This window comes from Nicotiana tabacum, chromosome 15 (genome assembly GCF_000715075.1).
Source record: "Nicotiana tabacum cultivar K326 chromosome 15, ASM71507v2, whole genome shotgun sequence".
In the NCBI taxonomy this organism is placed as follows: Eukaryota; Viridiplantae; Streptophyta; class Magnoliopsida; order Solanales; family Solanaceae; genus Nicotiana; species Nicotiana tabacum.
The window spans coordinates 111423251-111450636 of record NC_134094.1 but is presented as its reverse complement, the minus strand read 5'-3'; the positions used below and the strand labels follow the sequence as shown (position 1 = coordinate 111450636).

The 27386-nt window shown below is 34.9% G+C and overlaps 1 protein-coding gene across 1 annotated transcript in view; it reads left to right on the top strand.

Annotated features, from left to right (window-relative positions):
* The first annotated feature begins 12007 nt into the window (after positions 1–12007).
* Positions 12008–27386, top strand: part of LOC107816198 (MADS-box protein SOC1-like) — a 35839-nt gene continuing 20460 nt past the window's right edge. Inside the window, exon 1 of the mRNA XM_075231116.1 lies at positions 12008–12558. Within this exon, the coding sequence (XP_075087217.1) occupies positions 12377–12558 (182 nt within the window). The 5' untranslated portion in view covers positions 12008–12376. The remainder of the gene's footprint in view (positions 12559–27386) is intronic.

Sequence of the window (27386 nt, the reverse complement as noted above, 5' to 3'; positions counted from 1 at the left end):
AAAAAACTGATTTATCACGGGTTCCCCACTATATATTTTTAATTATATCTAAAGTAGGATCCCCCACTATAAAGGGGATGACTATATTCCTGTAAAGCATCAAGTTTTGCATACATTGTAACTGAGATATTATATACTCTCATATTGAAAAGTTATCATTTTTTAAGTTTCATAGATTGATTCATCTTGTTTAATCCATAAATCATCCTCTTTTCAACTTTCCTTATTTTTTTTTCTCTACAGTTAGCATTCAATATTTCTATTTACTCTCACGATTTGTGTCAAGTTATACCACATACCTTTAGAACTACGTACAAATTCTAACTCAACTCAATGCGTTATTCAGACAAACACACCTTGACGAAATAATGATTAGCAGCAGATAACAAGAGTTGCAACTAATTATGTTAGATCACACGTGTAAAATAACTGTTTCTCCTATATCTGCAATAATTTGATCTCAAGTCCCAACTTAAAGTGTAAGTATTAATCAATTTGCTAATATTGTTATCAATATTTAAAAAAGAATCTGAAAAAATATTCTTAAATCTCCAATAAAACACTAGAAATCATTTTAATTTTTTAAAGGTATATTTTTCGTATCAAAGAAAGAAAAGGAAAATGAGATGCACAAAAATCATGTTTTCAATGAATTCACAGGCTCAAGCCGAGTGATGGTCGACTGCCGACCAGGCAAAGTTGGCATATGGACCCTACCACAAATAATTTTGGATATTTCGTCTGTGGCTTGTTATTTCAAAAAGAAATTTTTATAATACGTTAGAGAGCCAAATATATCTCTCTACTTTCGAAATGGTCTAAGAATATCATTCGTTATACTATTGGGTTATTTATAACCTTGCAGTTATACTTTGGGTTCAAATATACCCCACATTTAAACGGAGGGACACGTGTCATCGTTCTGTTAGTCAATTATAAATATCTTCTAATTAATTAAAAATACCCATTAATCATACTCGAAAAGCAATTTTTAAAGCAATTTTTTTTTTATAAAAACTGGAAAAAACTGAAATTATTTTTAATAAAAACTGAAAAAAACGAAAATATTTTTTTTTCCAGTTTTTACAAAAAACCTGCTTTAGAAAAAACTGAAAAATATTTTCTAAAACAATGTTTTTGAAAAAACTGAAAATTAATTTTCTGAAGCAATTGTTTTTCTAAAAACTGAATTTTTTTTGTAAAAACTGAAATTCTTTTTACTAAAAACTGAAAAAAAAAATGAAAATATTTTTTTTCCTGGAGGTAATTAATTAGGAGATATTTAGAATTGACCAACAGGACGATGACACGTGTCCCTCCGTTTAAATGAGGGGTATATTTGAACCCAAAGTATGACTGCATGAGTATAAATAACTCAATAGTATAACGAGGAGTATTCTTAGACCATTTTCGAAAGTAGATGAATATATTTGGCCATTTGCCGTTTATAATATTACTTTTTTTTTTTTCTGGAGGAAGCTCATTCAAGAATTGAATGGTATCTTATTAATGGCTTGTGTTTATTGTAGCAAAATTATAAAACTAAAGTTTGTAACTAAAAATTATATATATTATTGTTTCTATATTTCACATCGAGTGAAAATCGTTAGAAATTACGACTAAGCGCCACATAAGATGACGTTATCAAATAAAGGATGAGATGAACACCGCCACACTGTCAACATTTTAAATGAGATTGCTGAAACTTTCAAAAGGTAAAAAATGACACTCAATTCATATAATTATAATAAAGTTTTTTTTAATTCAACAATCAAAAATTACACAATAGTATTGTATAAAAAGTGAAAATCCATACTCTTCTTTTATGATAATAACATGTTGAATTCGTGAGAATCAACAGAACATTAAGAGTAAAATTTAATAGTGTTAAATTCAGAATAAAATAGTCGCACATATTATGTCATGACCCTTATTTCTCACACGGATAATAAATCAGTTTTGCAAATCTTTAATTCTTTGTGATCAATTGCTATTTGCTTTACTTCTAGCAGTTAGTTGTAGTTCATAATCATTCCTAATGAAAATATTGATCATCCTGAGTAGCATTTAAGCTAGAAATTACTAGAACATCGTTTAATTTAATTCCTGTGAAGACGATAACTTTCTATACTATCTTTGACATAGCACAATCTTATTTTATAGTGTGACGCGCACTCGTCAAATTTTGTAGATGTTACCGTGGACCAAAACTGGGTCACCCGCGTGATAGGCTGGAATACTCACTACTAGGGGTATTCATGGTTCGGTTTGGGTCGGTTTTTTTCTAAAAAGAAACCAAACCAAATAAGTCAGTTTTTCAAATATTGGAACCAAACCAAAACCAATGAAGTCGGTTTTTATCGATTTGATTTTTGTCGATTTTTCGGGTTTTCGGTTATTTATCGATTTTTTCTTAAATATGAGGCATACATTACCAAACGCATATTCCGGCAACTACATTTTCAACGTAACGCTATCAAACTAAATGCTCTTTGAGAAATCTATCATTTACCAAGATATATTGATGATAATTGACTCAATTAGTGATGAATAATTTAAGTACTCAACTAAAAATCAGTTATTTTTAACATGAAATAAATTCTTGTACTTAGCAAAAGAAAACTACCAATCAAACTAGAAGGCAAAGAATTAGATTATTATAATAGCCAAAAACTAGACTAAAAATACAAATGACTAATATGTAATATAAAATTTCAGAAACTTTATATAAAAATATACATATATATAAGTATAATAATAAATTTAAATAGCTACTTTTATAGTCGATTTGGTTCGGGATTTTTCGGTTATATTTTTATTAAAACCAAAACAAAACCAAATTTGATCGGTTTTTAAAATTTAAAACCAAAACTAAACCAAACCTAAAAAGTATCAGTTTTTTAGTCGATTTGGTTCGGTTTTCGGTTTTGTTCGATTTTTCGAATTTTTATGAACACCCCTACTCACCGCTATACTAACCAATTTTTGTAGCCGTCGCGGTTTCCTAAACTGAACTATTAAACGAAGTGTTCTTTTATGGCTTGTTTTTATTGCAGTGTTAATATGAAGTCTGACCCCATAAATTTTACAGTATAATAAGTTTAATGTTAATAATCTTAAAAGTTGAACCCATTATATTTAAATTTGAATCCCTAACCTCAATGTTACGACCCGAAATTTTCCACCGACGGGACCGTGATGACGCCTAATATTTTACTTGTCACGCAAGTCAACGTTAGAGAATCATTAAACCATTTCCTTATTTAGATTCAGTAAATAACAATAATTAACTCAAAATGAAATATAATAAGTGCAGAATATCATAAAAACTGTATTAATTACTACCACCCGGATCTGGAGTCATAATTCACGAGCATTCTAGAATTTACTACAAGTAATAGTCTGAAAGAAATACTATTGTCTGAAATAAAGAAACAGTAGAACAGAAATGATAGACGGGGACTTCAAGGTCTGTGGACGCCGACAGATCTACCTTGAGTCTCCGGACAGCGGACCAATAGCAAAATCTCGATCAACCAGAGCCGGTATCAAAATCTGCACAGAAAGTGCAGAGTGCAGCATCAGTACAACCGACCTCATGTACTGGTAAGTGTCGAGCCTAACCTCGACGAAGTAGTGACGAGGCTAAGGCAAGGCACCTACAAATCAACATGTATAATTTAACAGTGTATACACAAATAACAGGAATGAAGAACTAAACAGGAAATGTCGCAAGAAGAAACATATTCAGGGGAATACAAGATAAAGAACTACAACAGAATGATCACCGGAGCAGTCAATATACCATGAATCAACAGGAATAGTGAATATAGTAAGGAAAAATGCACGACATCACCCTTCGTGCTTTTACTCTCAATCTCACCATAAAATTAATAGAAACGGCACGGCATCACCCTTCGTGCTTTTACTCTCATATCATGGCACGGCATCACCCTTCGTGCATTAACACTCACAATATGGCACGACATCACCCTTCGTGCATTAACACTCACAATATGGCACGACATCACCCTTCGTGCATTAACACTCACAATATGGCACGACATCACCCTTCATGCATTAATACTCACAATATGGCACGACATCACCCTTCGTGCATTAACACTCACAATATAGCACGGCATCACCCTTCGTGCATTAACACTCTCCCTTACCATAATGCAATGCATAAATAACAACAGGGAGATAGAATAACAAGTACAAACCGTACTTCAACATTTGGTTTCATAATATCAATCTCAACTTGAAATAAAAACTCAATTATCACCAAAAAATCCGTAAACATAATAAGAACGATAATTTGGATAACACTAGTATAACACGTTGTAATTTGGCATAGGAATGAGAAAATGTCAGAAAAATAGAGAAACGTGAAAAAACAGGTAAATTGGCGGCGCATAGGTACTCGTCACCTCACATATACGCCGCTCACATGAATTTCACTTAGCAATTAATCTAAGGTTCCTAATTCCCTCAAGTCAGGGTTAGACACAATACTTACCTCGCTCCGAAGTCCACTTAATCCTCAATCATAGCTTTTTCTTTGGAATTCACCTCCAAACCACTCGTATCTATTCAAAAATGACTCAATAATATCAAATATTGCTAAAGGAATTAATTATATTGCATAAATTAAATTTTCCAATTTTTTTTCCAAAAAGTAAAAATATCAACCCCGGGCCCGCTTAGTCAAAACCCGAGGTTCGGACCAAAATTCTTTTACCCATTCACCCCCGAGCCAGAATATGTAATTAGTTTTGGAATCCGACCTCAAATTGAGGTCTAAATTCCGAAATTTCTATTTTCTACCCTAACCCCTAATTCTACCATAAAAACTCTAGATTTTTGGTTGATAATTCAAGGAATGTAATGGGTAATTGAAAGAAAATGGTTTAGAATCACTTACCAATATTTTGAGAAAAAAAATAACTCTTGAAAATCGCCTCTACCCATTTGGTTCTTGAAAAATATTGAAGAAATGACTTAAACCCATGTTTGATTCTGTTTTATGCACTAGGTGACAGTGTGCATCGCGTTCGCGTGTCCACTGTCGCGAACGCGAAGGGTACTGGCTGCCAAGCCTTCGCGTTCGCGAGACGTTGCTCGCATTCGCGATGATTACGCTCCCCTGGCCTTCGCGTTCACGAGACGTTACTCGCGTTCGCAATGAAAGAATGACCAACCCTCCCCCGGGTCCCCAAGTGCTTGCATTCGCGAAGGGTAAATCCTCCATCACTTCGCGTTCGCGACCAGACCTTTGCGTTCGCGAAGAAGGATTCTCAGCCTCACCGGATTACTCTTCGCGTTCGCGAGAGTACCTTCGCGAACGCAAAGAAGGACATGCCAGAACAAAGATTCTACAGAAAACCAGATTTCCAAAGTCCAAAACATCCTGTGGCCTATCCGAAACTCACCCGAGCCCTCGGGGCTCCAAATCAAACATGCACACAAGTCTAAAAATATCATACGAATTTGCTCGCGCGATCAAATCACCAAAATAACACCTAGAACTCTAAATTTAGCACCAATTCAAATGAAATAAGAACACTTTAAAATTCATAACTTCTCAAGTGATTTAAGTTGTTCGAAAAGAAAAAAACGTGCTTTGCAGCAGCAAAAATAATTTTTTGTTGTTAGAGAAAGCTACAAATTCCTTTTTCTTAGAAAGAAGGATATGCAAAAAATTAATTGTTTAAAGATAAAATAATACTTATCAAAATTTTATATTTATCAAACTAGCTCTCATTAATTTAACCTTTGTATCTCTCAAATACAAATATAAACTTTTTCTTCTCTTCTCTTTTTGGATTTAACTATATTTATATTAATTAAAAACCTTCACATATTTTTTAATTTTATGTTTTAAATTTTAATAAATAAAAACAAAAACTTACTTATTCTCATTCATAAAAATATTTAAAATTATTTCTCTAATGAAATAACATAATTGTAAAATAAACTTTAATATTGTTCTTTTAGTAAATTGATGATCAAAAGAGCACTTTTCTAATGAATTGGTTGAATATAAATAATTTTTCTCCAAAAAGTACATAAATGATTTTTCACTTATTTTTAGACACAATTCTCAAAATTATCCGTTTTTAAAAATTTGGCCAAACTAAATCGATCTTAGTCAAACACAATAATTTTTTCACTTATCTTAGACGCAATTATTAGTTACTTGCTTAGTTCCAATTTATATGGTGTTGCTTGATTCGACAAGCCTTTTAAGGAAACAAATAAGTAGACTTTTAAATTTTCTTGTCTTAAACAAACAATAGATACTTCTGTGGTCGTAAAAAAAGGTATGACACATAAAACGAGACAAAAGAAGTAGTATACCTCTGATTGGCTACTGAACTTGGCAGGTGAAAAAACAGCACATTGCAGTATATTTGGCCTGGGTAAAATAAGATGTCTTTTCCAAAAGGAGTAATATTACAGTAAATCTTCGAAATATTATGTGGTAAGTTCTGAAAAGGGAACTACGAAAAGAGCCAAAAAACACAGAGTGATCCACGTGATAGCAGATGAGCTGGCGAACAATTATTGGCTGTTGGACTGTCCATCTTGTACGGAACGAATTAAAAAATCATACGGACAATCTATTTGAAACTCTGCCGCAGCCAGGAAAGGAAAGGGCAAGGGTTTGTCCAATCAAGTGTGCTAACCTTTATTTGACATCCTTTCTCATTTATGTTGTAATTTCCCATCGGAATTTATGCCTAGTATTTTCAAGGGAGGATACATATTCCCTTCGGCTCAATTTATGTGATGATATTTAGCAAAAAAAATTATAAAATTTATTAGTCTAAAATAATAATAAAAATTTATATGGTTAGAAATCATAAAGTTGAATGGTTACGAAATACAAAAAAATATAATTTTTTTGGGTCATAACTAAAAGAAAAATAATGTCAGATAAATCAAAATGAAGAAAGTATTCAACTAGTACTAAAAAGGTTAATTATGTAAAGAATTTTTATACTATCAAATCATATATCAATTCATACTTAAAAGTTAAATTTTGGGGGTCTTGTTCCTCCTTAAACTTGTCCGAAGCTAAATACGTAATATCTAATTTGAGATGCCATGTGGCACAAAAAGTGTGATTTACTTATCCTGTGATGAATAAAAATATTAACGTATAGTATTTTCTTCGTTCCAATTTATGTAATATTTTTTATTATAATAAATTTAAAAAAATAAATTTATATATTTAATAATAGTTTAATTTTAATATGCTAATTTTATTTTTAATAGGATATTTTATAGCTACACAAATATATTTGACTTACTTTAGACCATAAATTTTAAAATTAAATTCAGTAATCAATCAAACACCGTTACATAAATTGGGAATGAGAGTAATATTTTACAGCTTTCTTTCACCGAAATTTTCTTCTTACCCTACTTATTTTTATTTTATATTTTTCCTTAAATATTTATATCTTTAACCGTTTTTTTTTCTTTCTCTCTTCTTGCCATGAGTGCTCACCGGAGCCGCCGTAGATTCGTCACAAACACAGAACAGAGGAGAGGGGTTTCCATTTGACCCATAATAAGAGCCTATCTACGTTTCTTATCTTTTGTTTTCATTCTGTTTGTTAAAGTTTTTGTTCTGATTTTATTTGTTTTTCATCGTAAAAGAGGTAGATTGATTTTTTGACTCTTTATAAACTTGTTTTTAGTTTTATAACTCTATATTTTTATTTTTTTTTACACATGAGAGATTTTCTTTTACACGTAAGAGATCTATCTTTTACACATAAGAGATCTAAAAAGGTCATTTTTTTAAATTCAAAATTATAAAGGGGCATGATGTACAAATAGCACATTAAAAAATAGGAATGTGTCAAAATGAATTTCGAAATAACTTAGGAGAGTAAAATATACATTAAGCATATTTAAAACGATAATGTATATTTGTTTATTGAAAGTGTAAATTTAGAGGTTGAAAATGAAGACAGAGTGACTAGTATATCAATTAATGAAGAATGACGATAATATCACAAACTAAATATCATGTGCAAAGTTTTAAACGGCAAACGCCAAATATATCTATATACTATCATAAAATATACCCTTTTTCTATTAAGTTTGTCCAAGGTGGACATCCAATCATACGTGGCATTGATATTTGATGAGGTGGATGTCACATGTCATGCCACCTCAGTGCCCCTAATCCATATATAAAAGACTAAAATTTTGTAACGATCTGGTTGGTCGTTTTAAGTATTAAAACTCCGTTCTCCCATTTACTACTCAATTTATATTTTACAGTTGTTATGTGACTTGCCAAGGTGATTGGTTCGGGTCCGGTGAGTTTTTGGAATAAATTGTAATACTTAGTTCCAAGGTTTAAAACTTAAGTTGAAAAGGTTGACCGGATATTGAATTATGTATAAATGACCCCGGAATAGAGTTCTGATGATTGCAATATCTCATTATGGTAATTTTGGACTTAGGAGTGTTCAGAATATTTTTTTGAAATCCGTAGTTAAATTAGGTTTGAAATGGCTAAAATAGAAATTTAAGTTTGGAAGTTTGACCGGGGAGTTGAACCTTTGATATCGGGGTCGGAATTCAATTTTGGAAATTGAAATAGGTCCGTTATGTTATTTATGACATGCGTGCAAAATTTGAGGTCAATCGGACTTGATTTGATAGGTTTCGACATCGAATGTAGAAGTCAAAATTTTTTAGTTTCATTAAGCTTGAATTGGGGGACGATTCGTGTTTTTAGTGTTGTTTGATGTGATTTGAGGATTCGACTAAGTTCATATGATGTTTTAGGACTTGTTAGTGTATTTGGTTGAGGTCCCAGGGGTCTCGGGTGAGTTTCGGAGGGTTGACGGATCAGTTTTTGAACTTGGAGCTTTGCTGAAATTTTTCTGATGCAATATGTGGTTTCCTTCATCGCGTTCACGGTTGGTTGAACGCGTTCGCGTAGAAGGCATTTGAGGCAGAGAACACTTAGTACTTCGCGAACACGAAGTAGATACCGCGTTCGCGAAGGTGGAATTCGGGCGGAACGAAATTTGTTCTTCGCGAACGCGAGGTAGTGGCCGCGTTCGCGAAAAAGGAATCGCTCGGCAGAGAGTTTAAGTTCTGAATTTTCCATTTTTGATGAATTGGAGCTCGGGAAGAGGCGATTTTCATGAGATTTTCAAGTAAAACAACGAGGTAAGCGTTCTTAACTCAATATTGGTCAAATTACCCGAATCCATGGTTGTTTTTAACATTTAATTGGTGATTTAAGTTGGAAAATTTAGAAAATCCTCTTGGTTTAATTTGAAGATTTGAGGGTCGAGTTGATGTCGGAATTTGGTAAAATTTATATGGTTGGACTCGTGGTTGAATGGACTTTCATATTTGGTAACTTTTGTCGGGTTCCGAGACGTGGGCCTCACGGGCGATTTTTGAGTTAAATTTCGAATTTTATTGGAAAATTAGTATTTTCATATGGAAATAATTCCAATGATTTATATTGACTGAATTGAATTAATCGTGACTAGATTCAAGACGTTCGGAGATCGATTCATGAGGCAAGGCATAACGGAGTAAAGAATTACACGGTTTGAGATAAGTAACAATTTTAAACTTGGTTATGAGTGTATGAATCCCCGAATTTGGTGTTATATCAATTGTTTGAAGGTGACGCATATGCTAGGTGACGAGCGTGTGGACGTGCACCATAGAAATTGTGACTTAAATAAATTATGTGAAGTTGTAAATTTAAAGAATCATGTTATTATCCGAATATTCTCCACGTGTTAGGAAATTGAGTTGAGACTCTTATTAAAAATCAAGTTTAGGCTACGTACCGATATTTTGGGACTCCTAGGATTGTGTTACTGTTGAATTTAATTTTTTTTTTTTAAAAAATATATTTTATACTCAGTCATGTTCATCTATTATGAGGATATTTATAGAATCGGGGTTGCCCGCGTGCAGTAGGCCATATTGGCTTTATATATATTATTATTATATAAAACGGGGATGCCCGACTGCAGTAGGCCTTATAGGCTGAAGGAGCCCCTCCGGAGTCTGCACCCTCCACAATAAGCGTAGTTAATTTATATATACGGGATGGACTTCCAAGGGCTTGGACTTGCCTTACTTATCTATAATTGTGATGAATTTTTCTGGACATGGATCTTGTACGAAATATTTACATTTGGGGATAAATTACCCCAGGGCTGGATTGTCTTTATACGGTACTGAGTGACTCACTGTTAGTCAATGTGTGTGTGTGTGTGTGTGTGTGTGTGTGTGTGTGTGTGTATATATATATATATATATATATATATATATATATATATATATATATATATATATATATATATATATATATATATATATATCCCTGGGCTGGATTGGCCATAAACAGTACCGAGTGACCGAGCGATTAGTGATCAGGAGTACACGAGGTTTTCCACTGAGATGCTCATATTCCTCATATCATTCAAAATTGATCTATCTTACTTGTATTGAGTTTAACTGTTGAACTTGAAAGCATGCCTACATTTCTGTACCGTTATTAATATACTGGACTGTACCTGCGGAGCTCGTCACTACTTTCAACCCAGAGGTTAGTCTTGTTATTTATTGAGTTGGTTGTACTCATACTACACTCTACACCTCATGTGCAGATCCAGGTACTTTCAGACACGACGACTGCTAGATTTCAAAGTGCTATCATTTTGTAGACTATCAAGGTAGCTGCCTGGCGTCCGCTGACCTTGACTCTCTTTCCTTTAGTTATTGTACTATTCTATACTTTCGAACAGTATTTTTATCAGTCGGACTTTGTATTCATTTAGATGCTTATGTACTCAGTGACATCGGATTTTGGGAGTGTTTTGTATTTGTAATTGTGAGGCTTTCTGTTGAATTCAAGTATTATGTTTTTCAAACTTAAAAGATATTGTGTTTTATTGAGGTTGTCAGCTTGCCTAGTATTGAGATAGGCGCTATCACGACATGTAAGATTTTGGGTCGTGACAAATTTGAAATATTTTTTTTTTCATAGTAGCGATAATGGTGGTGGAGGGGAAGAAAATTTTAGTAATGGAAAAAAATAGAGGGGGGGAGGAGGGATAAAATGGGTTAGGAGCGCTGAGGTCGCAAGCCATGTGGCATACACCTCATCAAATGTCAGTACCACGTAGGATTGGATGTCCACTTTGGACAAACTTAATAGAAAATGGGTATATTTGAACCAACAGTATAACGACAGAAGTATATATAGACTCAAAGTATAACAAGAGGTACATTTAAAGCTTTTCTAATAGTACATGGATATTTTTGGCTCTTTTCTGATTTTTAAACGAGGAGCATAAAAATTTATGACACTTAATTAATTTGGAGAATTATACCAGTTAGACATGCAGAATAAACGAATATCAACTAATTAATATGCATGACTACTACAAAATAATTAAAAGTAGGAGTATAGTATATAACTTCATTTGTCAAATTAAAAATTCAGAATTCAAAATCTTGATTCCTCTAAAATATTTTTCTGACAGAGAAAGGAATAAGATCATACTATATGAAGAAAGAATAAACAAAATAAGAAAAAATTAGTTCAAAATTTCCTTTAATTTATGGATGTTAGATGGTATTTTGAATCACCGAGAGATAAGGCGAGACAAGTGAGATCCCTCCACCTTTAACAAAATATTTTTGATTCAGAAATTTCTGATTGAGAGCTCTTTTCTTTAAATAAGCCCAGCGCAAACACGAGTAAATTAGTCTAGTCAATGTATTTCGAATATAAATATATAGTTAAATTAGAAAATAGGAATCTGGAATAAAAATATATTTTGTGCCTTTAGTGGTCCCTAAGAGCGTCTCGACGAATTAAATACTCATGATTCTCTCTTGTTGCCAACCAGATACTTATTTTATTCTTATCTCTTTCTTTGGAAGTTTTTTTTAGTCACCTCTCTCTAGTAAGTTTACCAAAAGTAGAAAAAGACATAAAAGGGGTTCTTTCCTTAATCATTTTATGTACGTTTACTATATATAGATCCACTGGCTGGAACTCAAAAGGGAAAGATAATACAGTAGCACAAAAGTCTTAAGAAATCAAAGCTCTTCATTTCCTTTGGCTGATATGGTTTCTAATTCAACTCTTGAGCATTAAGTCTTTACTCTCTAGTCTTGACCAACCAAATTTTCTTCCTTTTTTGTTCATCTTCCAGATCTGAGACACCCCCAAAAAGGGTTTTGTGTCAATCAATTTTATCCACTTCTTGATTTAGAACCTTTCTATTTTTGGAAACTTCCCATGAATTGCTAGAATTTCAAGAGTAATTTGCTTGTCTCAAATCTTGATTTCTCAAGAATGGTGAGGGGAAAAACTCAGATAAAAAGGATTGAAAATGCAACAAGCAGGCAAGTGACTTTCTCTAAAAGGAGAAGTGGGCTTCTTAAGAAGGCATTTGAGCTCTCAGTTTTGTGTGATGCAGAAGTTAGTCTTATGGTTTTTTCCCAAAAAGGAAAGCTTTATGAGTTCTCAAGTTCCAGGTACATCTATTCTATTTTATTCACCTCTTTGCTACAAAATAAAGAATAGTCTTATTCAACTTTTTGTTTTTATATCATCATACTATATATACAGCATCTTTGAATTAGGAGCCTTACGAATTAACTAACTGGCCTTTACGATTTAATGCAACAAGTACCAAGTACAATGATCACAACCTCACTGTGCAAAAGGGACCCTTCTTGTTTCAAATATTGTATTTTCTTTTGAGTCCAATAATCTTTCCTTCTAGTTTCTTTTGTTGATTTCTCTTCATTCTCGAACTATATCTTTCTAGTGGAAATGCAAGGTCGTACGATAGTCGATAGACCATTGTGGCTGGATATTAACATGCTATCCAGAAATAGAGAGTTGACACGTACAATATATATATATATATATATATATATATATATATATATATATATATATTTGTGTGTGTGTGTGCTTTTTCTTCTTTTGGTCCTCAAGGACCTATGATCATGGTACATGAATTATTAATATACTGAATAATCTGTAAACTTCTTGATTAAGCCGTATCTTGTACAAATTCTAGACGATTTTCTGTAAAATATGAAGCATACTACTCTTCAAACAAGAAAGCCAATTTTGAAGGCTATTTGTGCCTTTGTTTTTGGAATATAATATGATTATACCTGAAGGGAAATTGTACTTGCTACCCAATCGTTATTTCCAAAACCCCACCCACTTTTTGCCTGTTTATATCACAACTTAGTGCTAAACCCCAGTGGAAATCAACTTCTGCTATATCTTTCCTTTCTCCAACAAAGCACTGATGTCTTCTATTGATGGAAAAGAGAGGCTGGAGTTTAACTTCTATAAACTTACTTACAGGTCACCTAAATAGTAACATATATATACCCACTCATAAAAGTCGGATTAGTAATCTTGTTTTTGGTTAAAAGGTAATTTTTATTCATTACTAAGTAGAAGCATTACATAATCTAGATGCCCCATTGGGATGATCATTACTAAGACTATTGATCTAACTAACCGGATAGTAATCTGAATAATAAGATAAGTTACCAGCTATTGATAGTCTAAAAATTCCTTGTACTATCAGTATTTCACAATATAGTACTCCTCTTATACTTAACAACTTTGTATTTCGTTTAGTCTTATTGGTAGATATAACTGGTACATTTTGTCATAAAATATCAAGTTTTTATCTTAATTACCAGCCTTCAGGTAACTTGCCTCATGTGTACGGAAATGTAATGCATTTAAATTTGCTTCTATTCGTACATACCAAGTTTATCAGTCGGCATAACAATTTAATTAATCCTTAATCTTTCTTCCCTTTGAAGTTCCTTTACGCAAAGAGTTTTCTTCACTCAGCGATTTAGAACTGCCCACCACTTTCTTATCAGGCTAAAATTCTTAATCCAAGAGACTGAAATATATTTTCTGTGTTTTGTTTTTGGAAAGATAAAAATTGTTTTACTAGTGTGAATACATTGTTGCATTTAATACTTTGAGCAAATATTTGATAAGAGCACAATTTCATTCAGGAGGATTTCCTCCACTAAATACAACTCAGTTACACACAAAGGTGATAAATCCTTGAGGGTTGAAACTCTATCTAGGAGATACACTTTATTGAAGTATTTGATCATTTCATTCAAAAGTTTAAATTGTTAAAGAGAGCATATCTTTATTTATTTAATTATTATCTGCATTATGTCATCTCAGGTGCATGCTTAATTCATTTTTATGAGTCAAACATGTGAAAGTTCTTTTCTTGAATAATGAGTGACAGTGAGACCTAAATGCAGAACCTACGCCTGCTCTGATGCCATATAGAAGTGTGTGATCATCTCATCTATAAATGACAAAATAGGAAGAGAATGCTTTTTAAAAAACAAAATAGAGAATGTTCAAGTTGTATTTAGATACTTAAGGTCACTTGATATGATTACAACCACTAAATATATCTCTATTTATATTATTCAAAAGATAATTTAAGAGTCTTGCACAACTAACAATATACATGCATTAAAAATTCCTAAACACTTCTTGAAAAACTAAGAGATAATATTGATGAACTAAATGATACACTTAATAAGAAATACAAAAGTCAAAGATAATATTCAAGAAATGCTTTAATTTCAACACTCTTAGTTAATTCATTTGTTTGACAACTCCAATACGTTCTAAAAGGTAACAAAACTTTCCTCTAGAAAGTGCTTCGGTGAAAGATGTTAGCAAGTTGTTCTCCAGTCTTGCAATAACGAAGTCGACTTTTATCTTTCTACTGTACTTCTCCAATAAAATGATACTCGATAAAAATATACATAGATCATTTATGATTGACCGAGTTCTTGGCAATAGCAATGGCTGATTTGTTATTGCAATACCAAAAAGTCCCTCCCTTTTGTTTTTTCATCAATATCTTCAAGAATTTCCCTAAGCTAATTAGCTTAAGAAGTAGTCTTAGCGACCAAGATGTATTATGCTTCGGCAGTAGATTGAGCAACAATATTTTACTTTTTTGACAACCAAGAACAAAACTTGAACCAGATATGAAAGCATAACAAGAAGTACTCTTCATGTCATCTACACATCTAACTCAGTCACTATTAGAGTAGCCAATTAATTTCAAATCTTCGTCAATTTTATACATTATTCCATAATTCATTATACTTTGCAAGTAGTATAACACTCTCTTTGCAGCTCCAAAATACACTTGGCTTGGTGCTCGTTTGAATATGAATAATAAACTAGCAACAAACATAATGGCAGTTATTGAAGTATGATATAACTGGCTTCTAATCAAGCTCTTGTACAATGAGATATTATCTTTCTTTGTTCCGTCATCTTTCCTTAACTTTTATTTGCTGCTAATTGTGTGGACGTATACCTGAAATTCATCATTTTAAATTTGTGAAGAATGCTTTATACTTCTTCAGAGAGATAAAAGATCCTTCTTTCACTTGAGAAGCTTCAATGCCAAAGAAATAATATAGCCAAGATCGCGCATTTCATATATTTGCATCATATCCTGCTTGAATTTCTGCATCATTTTCAGTAATTTCCTATAGAAATTAGATCATCCACATAGATGCTTCCGATGAGAATGTCGTCATTTTGTTGCTTCCAATGAGAATGTTGTCATTTTATTGCTTTCACTTTTACTTTTTTGAAAATTATTTTTTAAAAAGTATGTGTCAATTTTATTGTACCAGGCTCTTGGCACTTGCTTTGGTGCATAAATAGTTTTTTTTAGCCTGTACACATTTTCTTCTCCTCCTTGAATTAAAAACTCTTGAGGTTGCTCAACATAATTTCTTCTTCAAGTTTTTCATTTAGAAATTGAGATAACATTAAGATAAAAAATCTTTTATCTTTTTGTGCAACAATAACAATCAAGATTCTTGTTGTCTCAAGTCTTGCAACCGGAGAAAGACTCGTAGAAATAAATACATAGTTTTTGTGTGAAACCTCTAGCAACCAACCTTACTTTATGCTTCTGAATTTCTCCTTCTTGGTTGAGTTTGATTTTGTAAATCTAAGACTTATAATCGCTCTTCCTTTGGGTATATCAACAAGCTCCCAAGTGTTATTTTTTCAACTATTCCAATTTCTTCTTTCGTGGCTTCCTTCTAAATATCTTACGTTACTACCTCCTCATAGTTTTTTGGCTCAATGCAAGCAAAGTTGCATGTTTGATAGATGTAACTCAACTTTCTGTTTATCTTGGAGGTGATTCTTCATCTTCTGAATTTGATATTTCCCCCCCTTGAGAGACATCTTCCTCATCCTCTTCTTTTAGCACATTCATAGAAAAGATAGAAGTATTCTCCACCTTTTTATCTTTCTATCCATGTTGTTATTTCATGTTAGAAATCAGTGTGTTTGTGGTGAAAAATCTGGATATACTTCAAGCAGTATACCTTGTTAGGATCACTTTCCAAAGAGAATTATTTGTCCCTTGCAAATACTCTCTCGGGATAGAATGAAGTAAAGCCAAGAAATAATAAATCAGATCTCCAAATACACAAGTATCAGTACTGCAGTTACCAAACTTATGTAATTTTTCTTAAGGAAGAATGTTAGTACTTGAGATATACATCAGGATATATTATGTCAAGAAGTGTTTCCCTATTTATAGAGGATGTCTAATTCTCAAAAAAACTGGAAAAGCACCAGAAAATAATAACCAAAGAGGTGCAATGAATCAACCTAAGTGATACTCGAAGCGACGCAACATTTCGCAAAGCAACATGTTGTATCAAAACTTTAAGCCAATAACCGTTTTCCCTTTTGCTTATTCTTGCTATTTTCTCATGAAAATTCCAACAATCCACACCATTTTCAAGTGAAAATAACAACCCAACAATTCCTTTAGAAAATAAGAGACAAGTGAATCCATGCACAAATGAAGTATCTAGCGATATTGACAATTTCAACAAATCTCCACCTTGGCAAAATTCCACATCTTCAATTTTCTCTCAATAACAAATTTTAGTTGTGTCTTCATCTTCAATCTTTAGTGTTCAACAATGTTGATCAAATCCAAACAATGTTGAAACTTGGCCGCAATCACCACTTTTGTCGGCATATCAGCAGGGTTCTCCGTAGTATGAATTTTCTTCACCGTGACTCCACCTTCTTCTATGATTTCTCGTCCGAAATGATATCGAACATCAATGTGCTTCGTCCTTGCATGATAAACTTGGTTCTTCGCTAATTGAATAACACTTTGACTATCACAAAAAATTGTAATATTTTTTTGTTCAACACCAAGCTCCTTTAGCAACCCCTGAAGCCAAATTGCCTCCTTCACAGCCTCTGTAATAGCCATGTACTCTGCCTCTGTTGTAGACAAAGCAACTGTTGACTGCAAAGTAGACTTCCAACTAACTGGTACCTTTGCAAAAGTAAACACATAACCAGTGGTTGACCTTCGTTTGTCCAGATCACCCGCAAAATCTGAGTCACAATATCCAACTACAGACCGATTGCCTTCCTGCTCAAAAACTAACCCAACATCTACAGTACTATGAATATACCGTAGAATCTATTTCACAGCTTGCCAATGCTCCTTTCCTGGATTATGCATATATCTGCTAATAACTCCAACGGCTTGTGAAATGTCAGGTCTCGTACAAACCATTGCATACATCAAGCTACCAACAGCATTTGCGTATGGTACCCTTGACATATACTCCTGTTCAGTTTTATCCTTTGGCGACATAGTAGTACTTAGCTTAAAATGGGGAGCAAGTGGCGTACTAATTGGCTTAGTCTTCTTATCTATGCCAAAACGCTGTAGTACTCTCTTCAAATATTCTTTCTGAGATAAACAGAGTTTCTTTGAACGTCTATCTCTTATTATCTCCATGCCAAGAATTTTCTTTGCCTCACCCAGATCCTTCATCTCGAACTCCTCCTTCAGTTGAATCATCAACTTATTAATTTCTTCCGAATTCTTGGAAGTTATCAACATATCATCAACATATAGGAGAATATATACAAAGGAACCATCATTAAGTTTGCGCAAATACACACAATGATCGTATTTGCTTCTCTTGTACCCTTGCCGCAATATAAACTTGTCAAATCGCTTGTACCATTGTCTAGAAGATTGTTTCAATCCGTACAATAATTTTTCAAGTTTGCATACCATATTTTCTTTTCCAGCAACTTTGAATCCTTCTGGCTGAGTCATGTAGATTTCCTCCTCCAAGTTTTCATGTAAAAACACAGTTTTTACATCCATCTGAACTAGTTCCAAATCCAACTGTGCTACCAAAGCCAACATAATTCTAATGGAGGAATGTTTTACAACTGGAAAAAATACTTCATTGTAATCAATTCCCTCCTTCTGAGCATATCCTTTGGCCACCAATCTTGCTTTGTAGCGAATATCTTCTTGGTTAGGAAATCCTTCTTTCTTTGCAAATACCCATTTGCACCCAATTGCTTTCTTTCCCTTCGGGAGATTAGCCAATTTCCATGTATGATTCTGATGAAGGGACTACATTTCTTCATTCATGGCAATCCTCCACTTATCTTCTTCTGAACTTTGGATTGCGTCTTTATAAGTGGTAGGAACACCATCAGCTACAATTGAGGTTGCACAAGCAACTGTCTCTATGAGACGAACAGGTTTCGTTATTGTCCTTTTTGGCCTGCTGGTTGCTATTGATTCAAGTTGTTGTCGAGGTTCCTGAGTTGGAATCTCCCTCTCTACTGGCTCTTCTTCCAGAAGGTAATCTTCATGAGTTTCCTCCTCTGCTTCTTGTGTTGGAAAAATAAATTTTCCCTCAAACTCCACCTGCTTTGATGCACCACCAGTTTGTTTGACATCTTCAACTGTCACCTTATTTGTTATGGCAGATTCAACAAAGGTAACATCTCTGCTGAATATAATATTCCTTGTCTCTGGACACCATAAGCAGTATCCTTTGACTCCAGAAGTAATCCCCATAAATATAGCCTTCTTTGCTCTCGGATCTAATTTTGACTCTTTCACATGATAGTATGCAATTGAGCCAAACACGTGCAAAGAGTCATAATCTACAGCAGGTTTTCCATACCATTTTTCAAATGGTGTCTTGCCATCAATAGCAGCAGATGGTAGACGATTAATGAGGTGGCATGCATATGTAATTGCCTCAGCCCAAAATTCTTTGCCCAAGCCAGCATTGGACAACATACACCGTACCTTCTCCAGTAAAGTCCGGTTCATACGTTCTGCCACTCCATTCTGTTGTGGTATATGTCTGACAGTGAAGTATCGGACGATGCCATCATTTTCACATGCCTTATTGAAATGATCATTTTTGTATTCACCTCCATTGTCTGTGCGAATACACTTGATCCTCCTGCCTGTTTGATTCTCCACCATCGTTTTCCATTTGAGAAAAATTCCCAACACTTCATCTTTCCTCTTCATTGTATACACCCACACTCTTCGGGAAAAATCATCAACAAAGGTTACAAAATAGTGCTTCCCACCCAATGAAGGTGTTTTGGAAGAACCCCAAACATCAGAGTGTACATAATCCAAAATGCCTTTGGTATTATGGATCGCTGTACCAAATTTAACCCTTGTTTATTTCCCTTTGATACAATGCTCACAAAACTCCAAGTTGCAAGTCTTTACGCCTTTTAACAATCCTTGATTAGATAGAGCTTTCAAGGATTTTCCTCCAGCATGTCCCAAGCGCATGTGCCATAGACATCACTAGATGTCACTGTTGCTGTCCCAATAACTGTACTACCACGATAGCAGTACATGTTATTGTTCTTCCGATTGGCCTTCATTACCACTAGTGCACCGGAGCATATTCTCATCACTCCATTTTCTGCAATGATTTTGAACCCTTTTGATTCTAGGGCTCCCACAGAGATGAGATTCTTCTTCTAACCCGATACATATCGAACATCTGTTAATGTTCTGATCATTCCATCATGGCTCCTTAATCTTATTGAACCAATGCCATATGAGGTAAGAGGGCTGTTATCCGCTGTGTGGATGACTCCATATTCTCCTTCTTGAAAATTCACGAACCAGTCCTTGTTGGGACACATATGATAGCTACAAGCTGAGTCCATCAACCATATGTCTGATGATGTTGATAACTCTGTTGTAACTAATGAGAAGTCTGAATCATCACAATCAGCTACATTTGAATCCATAATGGCCTTTCCATTGCTATTTCTGACCTTATTCTTCAACTTCGGACAGTCTTTCTTCCAGTGCCCCTTTTCTCGACAAAAGGCACATTCATCTTTGCTGGGTCTAGATCTCGACTTGGATCTTCCCTTCTTAGTCCTCGTTTGATTTTGAGGACGACCCCTCACAATTAGTGCTTCTCCTTCTCCGCCCTTCTGTTTTTCTCCCTTTCTTTGTTCATAGCTGTACAAAGCTGAACAAACTTCTCTGAGAGAAATTTCGTCATTTCCATGGAGTAGAGTAGTTTCAAGGTGCTCGTACTCATTAGGAAGTGACCCCAATAACATCAAGGCCAAGTCACCATCATCAAAAGTTGTATCCATATTTTGCAAATCTGTGACCAACTTATTGAAACTGGTGATATGTTCATTCATTGTGGTACCAGGAACATAGGTGAAGCGAAATACTCTTCTTCATGTACAATTTATTTTGACTGTTTTTCTTCAAAAATTTATCCTCCAGTGCTTTCCATAATTTACTTGCAGAAGTTTCCTTTGTGTATGGATATTTTTGCTCTCTAGCAAGGTAGGATCGAATGGTACCGCAAGCAACACGATTGATAATTTTCCAATCTTCTTCTCCAATAACATCTGGCTTCTTTTCTTCAATGGCAAGATCTAGTGGTTGTCATAATTTTTGGTATTGTAGTTGTGACTCATTCACACTATATACATTTGGTTTCTGCAACAACAAAACACTTACTTTAGGATGGTAATACCAAGTGCTATCAACCAATTAAGTATGTTATCACTTATTGAACTCGAGACTGGATGTTGTATCAAGCGTCAAATTGAGGTTTCACCCTTAACGGTCTTTCTTTATGGGTTTTAACCCTATCCCCCTTGATGTTCTCAACGTCAAGTCCCTTGCTAATCCCTTAGTTAATGGGTCGACAGGATTATTAAATAAGCGTACATAGTCAACAGTGATCACCCAATCTTTAATTAATTGATTTATATAACTATGTCTAGGCTAATATGCCTAGACTTTCCGTTATATATATTACTGTATGCTCGAGCTAAGGTTGCCTCACTATCACAATGGATAGAATCCGGTGGCATGGGCTTAGGCCATAATGGAATATCAAAAAGCAAATTTCTCAATCATTCCCCTTCCTTAGAAGTAGATGACAAGGCTACAAATTCTACAGCCATAATTGAATCTGTAAGACACGTTTGCTTCTTAGATCCCCAAGATATCGCACCCCCACCAAGGAGGTATACCCATTTACTTGTTGAGGAATTATCCTTTTGATCAGTGATCCAACTTGCATCTGAATACCCTTCTAGTATAGTGGGATCACCACTATAATAGATGCCATAATCTAGAGTTTTCTTGAGATACTTTAGTACTCTTCTTATAGCATGCCAATGATACTCATTTGGATTGCAAGTATATCTACTCAACTTACCCACTGCATATGCAATATCGGGTCTCGTACTAGTCATGACGTACATCAAACACCCGATCAACTTAGCATACTCAAGTTGAGCAATTGGCTTTCTGCCATTTCTTTCCAATTTAAAACATGGATCATACGGTGTAGAAACAGGATTACAATCAAAATGATTGAATTTCCTTAACACTTTCTCAATCTAATAAGATTGTGTTAAGAACCACTTCCCCCCCACCCCCCACCCCCCGGTATTTCTAATAATTCTTATACCAAGAATAACATCCGCTTCTCCTATGTCTTTTATGGAGAACTGAGCAGATAAGAATCTTTTGGTGGTCTTGACCCGTTCTATGTCGGTCCCAAAAATTAACATATCATCTACGTACAAGCAAATGAAAACTCCTTTTCCTTTTTCAAATTTTGAGTACACACATTTGTCTGATTCATTGATTTTAAAACCATTAGATAAAACTACTCCATCAAATTTTTTATGCCATTGCTTAGGGGCTTGTTTTAGCCCTTACAATGATCTTAAAAGTTTGCAAACTTTCTTCTCTTATCCTTTAATTACAAACCCCTCGAGTTGTCTCATATAGATTTCCTCTTCCAATTCACTGTTCAAAAATGCAGTTTTGACATCCATTTGGTAAATTACTAGATTGTAAATGGAGGCTAGTGCAATAAGCACCCTTATCTTGACTATTCTAGCCACATGAGCATAAATATCAAAGTAGTCAATGTCGTGCTTTTGGGTAAAACCCCTAACCACAAAGCGAGCCTTGTATTTATCCACGGTACCGTCTACCTTTAACTTCTTCTTGAACAACCATTTGTTGCGGAAGCCAAATGTATATAGTATGAATGAGTCACAACTACTATACCAAAAATTATGACAACCACTAAATAATAAACAAGACAATAAGACAATAATAAAAGAATACCAGAATTTACGAGGTTCGGCCAATTTTGCCTACTTCCTCGGACACAATCAATATTTTATTCCACTCCAAAATTACAAGTGAAATAATACTAAAGACAAAAGATACAAATGCCTTAAGAAGATAAAAAAGGCAAATGAGCGGTGTATTTAAATCCTAAACATTAGGCCTCCTTTTATAGGGTGAAATTCCCATTCAAAATTGCCATCCACCGATGTGAGACTTTTGACAATTTCAACAAATCTCCACCTTGGCAAAATTCCACATCTTTAATTTTCTCTCAATAACAAATTTTGGTTGTGTCTTCATCTTTAATCTTTAGTGAATTTCCAAACAATGTTGAAACTTGACCGCAGTCATCACTTTTGTCAGCATATCAGCAGGGATCTCCGTAGTATGAATTTTCTTCACCGTGACTCCACCTTCTTCTATGATTTCTCGTATGAAATGATACCGAACATCAATGTGCTTCGTCCTTGCATGATAAACTTGGTTCTTCGCTAATTGAATAGCACTTTGACTATCACAAAAAATTGTAATATTTTTTTGTTCAATACCAAGCTCCTTTAGCAACCCCTGAAGCCAAATTGCCTCCTTCACAGCCTCTGTAATAGCCATGTACTCTGCCTCTGTTGTAGACAAAGCAACTGTTGACTGCAAAGTAGACTTCCAACTAACTGGTGCCTTTGCAAAAGTAAACACATAACCAGTAGTTGACCTTCGTTTGTCCAGATCACCCGCAAAATCTGAGTCACAATATCCAACTACAGACCGATTGCCTTCCTGCTCAAAAACTAATCCAACATCTACAGTACTATGAATATACCGTAGAATCTATTTCACAGCTTGCCAATGCTCCTTTCCTGGATTATGCATATATCTGCTAATAACTCCAACGGCTTGTGAAATGTCAGGTCTCGTACAAATCATTGCATGCATCAAGCTACTAACAGCATTTGCGTATGGTACCCTTGACATATACTCCTGTTCAGTTTCATCCTTTGGCGACATAGTAGTACTTAGCTTAAAATGGGGAGCAAGTGGCGTACTAATTGGCTTAGTCTTCTTATCTATGCCAAAATGCAGTAGTTCTCTCTTCAAATATTCTTTCTGAGATAAACAGAGTTTCTTTGAACGTCTATCTCTTATTATCTCCATGCCAAGAATTTTATTTGCCTCACCCAGATCCTTCATCTCGAAATCCTCCTTCAGTTAAATCTTCAACTTATCAATTTCTTCCGAATTCTTGGAAGTTATCAACATATCATCAACATATAGGAGAAGATATACAAAGGAACCGTCATTAAGTTTGCGCAAATATACACAATGATCGTATTTGCTTCTCTTGTACCCTTGCCGCAACATAAACTTGTCAAATCGCTTGTACCATTGTCTAGAAGATTGTTTCAATCCGTACAACGATTTTTCAAGTTTGCATACCATATTTTCTTTTCCAGCAACTTTGAATCCTTCTAGCTGATTCATGTAGATTTCCTCCTCCAAGTTTTCATGTAAAAATGCAGTTTTTACATCCATCTGAACTATTTCCAAATCCAACTGTGCTACCAAAGCCAACATAATTCTAATGGAGCAATGTTTTACAACTGGAGAAAATACTTTATTGTAATCAATTCCCTCCTTCTGAGCATATCCTTTGGCCACCAATCTTGCTTTGTATCGAACATCTTTTTGGTTAGGAAATCCTTCTTTCTTTGCAAATACCCATTTGCACCCAATTGTTTTCTTTCCATTCGGGAGATTGGCCAATTTTCATGTATGATTCTGGTGAAGGGACTGCATTTTTTTATTCATGGCAATCCTCCACTTATCTTTTTTTGAACTTTGGATTGCGTCTTTATAAGTGGTAGGAACACCATCAGCTACAATTGAGGTTGCACAAGCAACCGTTTTTATGAGACGAACATGTTTCGTTATTGTCCTTTTTGGCCTACGGGTTGCTATTGATTCAAGTTATTGTTGAGGTTCCTGAGTTGGAATCTCCCTCTCTACTGGCTCTTCTTCCAGAGGGTAATCTTCATGAGTTTCCTCCTCTGCTTCTTGTGTAGGAAAAATAAATTTTTCCTCAAACTTCACCTGCTTTGATGCACCACCAGTTTGTTTGACATCTTCAACTGTCACCTTATCTGTTATGGCGGATTCATCAAAGGTAACATCTCTGCTGAATATAATATTCCTTGTATCTGGACACCATAAGCGGTATCCTTTGACTCCAGAAGTAATCTCCATAAATATAGCCTTCTTTGCTCTCGGATCCAATTTTGACTCTTTCACATGATAGTATGCAATTGAGCCAAACACGTGCAAGGAGTCATAATCTACAGCAGGTTTTCCATACCATTTTTCAAATGGTGTCTTGCCATCAATAGCAGCAGATGGTATACGATTAATGAGGTAGCATGCATATGTAATTGCCTCAGCCCAAAATTCTTTGCCCAAGCCAGCATTGGACAACATACACTGTACCTTCTCCAGTAAAGTCCGGTTCATACGTTCTGCCACTCCATTCTGTTATGGTGTATGTCTGACAGTGAAGTGTCGGACGATGCCATCATTTTCACATGCCTTATTGAAATGATCATTTTTGTATTCACCTCCATTGTCTGTGCGAATACACTTGATCCTCCTGCCTGTTTGATTCTCCACCATCGTTTTCCATTTGAGAAAAATTCCCAACACTTCATCTTTCCTCTTCATTGTATACACCCACACTCTTCGGGAAAAATCATCAACAAAGGTTATAAAATAGTGCTTCCCACCCAATGAAGGTGTTTTGGAAGAACTCCAAACATCAGAGTGTACATAATCCAAAATGCCTTTAGTATTATGGATCGCTGTACCAAATTTAACTCTTGTCTGTTTTCCTTTGACACAATGCTCACAAAAATCCAAGTTGCAAGTCTTTACGCCTTTTAACAATCGTTGATTAGATAGAGCTTTCAAGGATTTCCCTCCAGCATGTCCCAAGCGCATGTGCCATAACTTGGTTGCTTCTGCCTCTTTGTCATCACTGGATGTCACTGTTGCTGCCCCAATAACTGTACTACCACGATAGCGGTACATGTTATTGTTCTTCCGATCGGCCTTCATTACCACTAGTGCACCGGAGCATATTCTCATCACTCCATTTTCTGCAATGATTTTGAACCCTTTTGATTCTAGGGCTCCCACAGAGATGAGATTCTTCTTCAAACCCGGTACATATCGAACATCTGTTAATGTTCTGATCATTCCATCATGGCTCCTTAATCTTATTGAACCAATGCCATATGAGGTAAGAGGGTTGTTATCCGCTGTGTGGATGACTCCATATTCTCCTTCTTGAAAATTCACGAACCAGTCCTTGTTGGGACACATATGATAGCTACAAGCCGAGTCCATCAACCATATGTCTGATGATGTTGATAACTCTGTTGTAACTAATGAGAAGTCTGAATCATCACAATCAGCTACATTTGAATCCATAATGGTCTTCGGGAAAAATCATCAACAAAGGTTATAAAATAGTGCTTCCCACCCAATGAAGGTGTATTGGAAGAACCCCAAACATCAGAGTGTACATAATCCAAAATGCATTTAGTATTATGGATCGCTGTACCAAATTTAACTCTTGTCTGTTTCCCTTTGACACAATGCTCGCAAAAATCCAAGTTGCAAGTCTTTACGCCTTTTAACAATCCTTGATTAGATAGAGCTTTCAAGGATTTCCCTCCAGTATGTACCAAGCGCATGTGCCATAGCCTGGTTGCTTCTGCCTCTTTGTCATCATTGGATGTCACTGTTGCTGTCCTAATATCTGTACTACCACGATAGCGGTACATGTTATTTTTCTTCCGATTGGCCTTCATTACCACTAGTGCACCAGAGCATATTCTCATCACTCCATTTTCTGCAATGATTTTGAACCCTTTTGATTCTAGGGCTCCCACAGAGATGAGATTCTTTTTCAAACCCGGTACATATCGAACATCTGTTAATGTTCTGATCATTCCATCATGGCTCCTTAATCTTATTGAACCAATGCCATATGAGGTAAGAGGGCTGTTATCCGCTGTGTGGATGACTCCATATTCTCCTTCTTGAAAATTCATGAACCAGTTCTTGTTGGGACACATATGATAGCTACAAGCTGAGTCCATCAACCATATGTCTGATGATGTTGATAACTCTGTTGTAACTAATGAGAAGTCTGAATCATCATAATCAGCTACATTTGAATCCATAATGGCCTTTCCATTGTTATGTCTGGCCTTATTCTTCAACTTCGGACAGTCTTTCTTCCAGTGCCCCTTTTCTCGACAAAAGGCATATTCATCTTTGCTGGGTCTAGATCTCGACTTGGATCTTTCCTTCTTAGTCCTCGTTTGATTTTGAGGACGACCCCTCACAATTAGTGCTTCTCCTTCTCCGCCTTTCTGTTTTTCTCCCGTTCTTTGTTCATAGCTGTACAAAGCCGAACAAAATTCTCTGAGAGAAATTTCGTCATTTCCATGGAGTAGAGTAGTTTTAAGGTGCTCGTACTCATTAGGAAGTGAACCCAACAACATCAATGCCAAGTCACCATCATCAAAAGTTGCATCCATATTTTGCAAATCTGTGACCAACTTATTGAAACTGGTGATATGTTCATTTATTGTGGTACCAGGAACATAGGTAAAGCGAAACAGTCTCTTCTTCATGTACAATTTATTTTGACTGTTTTTCTTCAAAAATTTATCCTCCAGTGCTTTCTATAATTTACTTGCAGAAGTTTCCTTTGTGTATGGATATTTC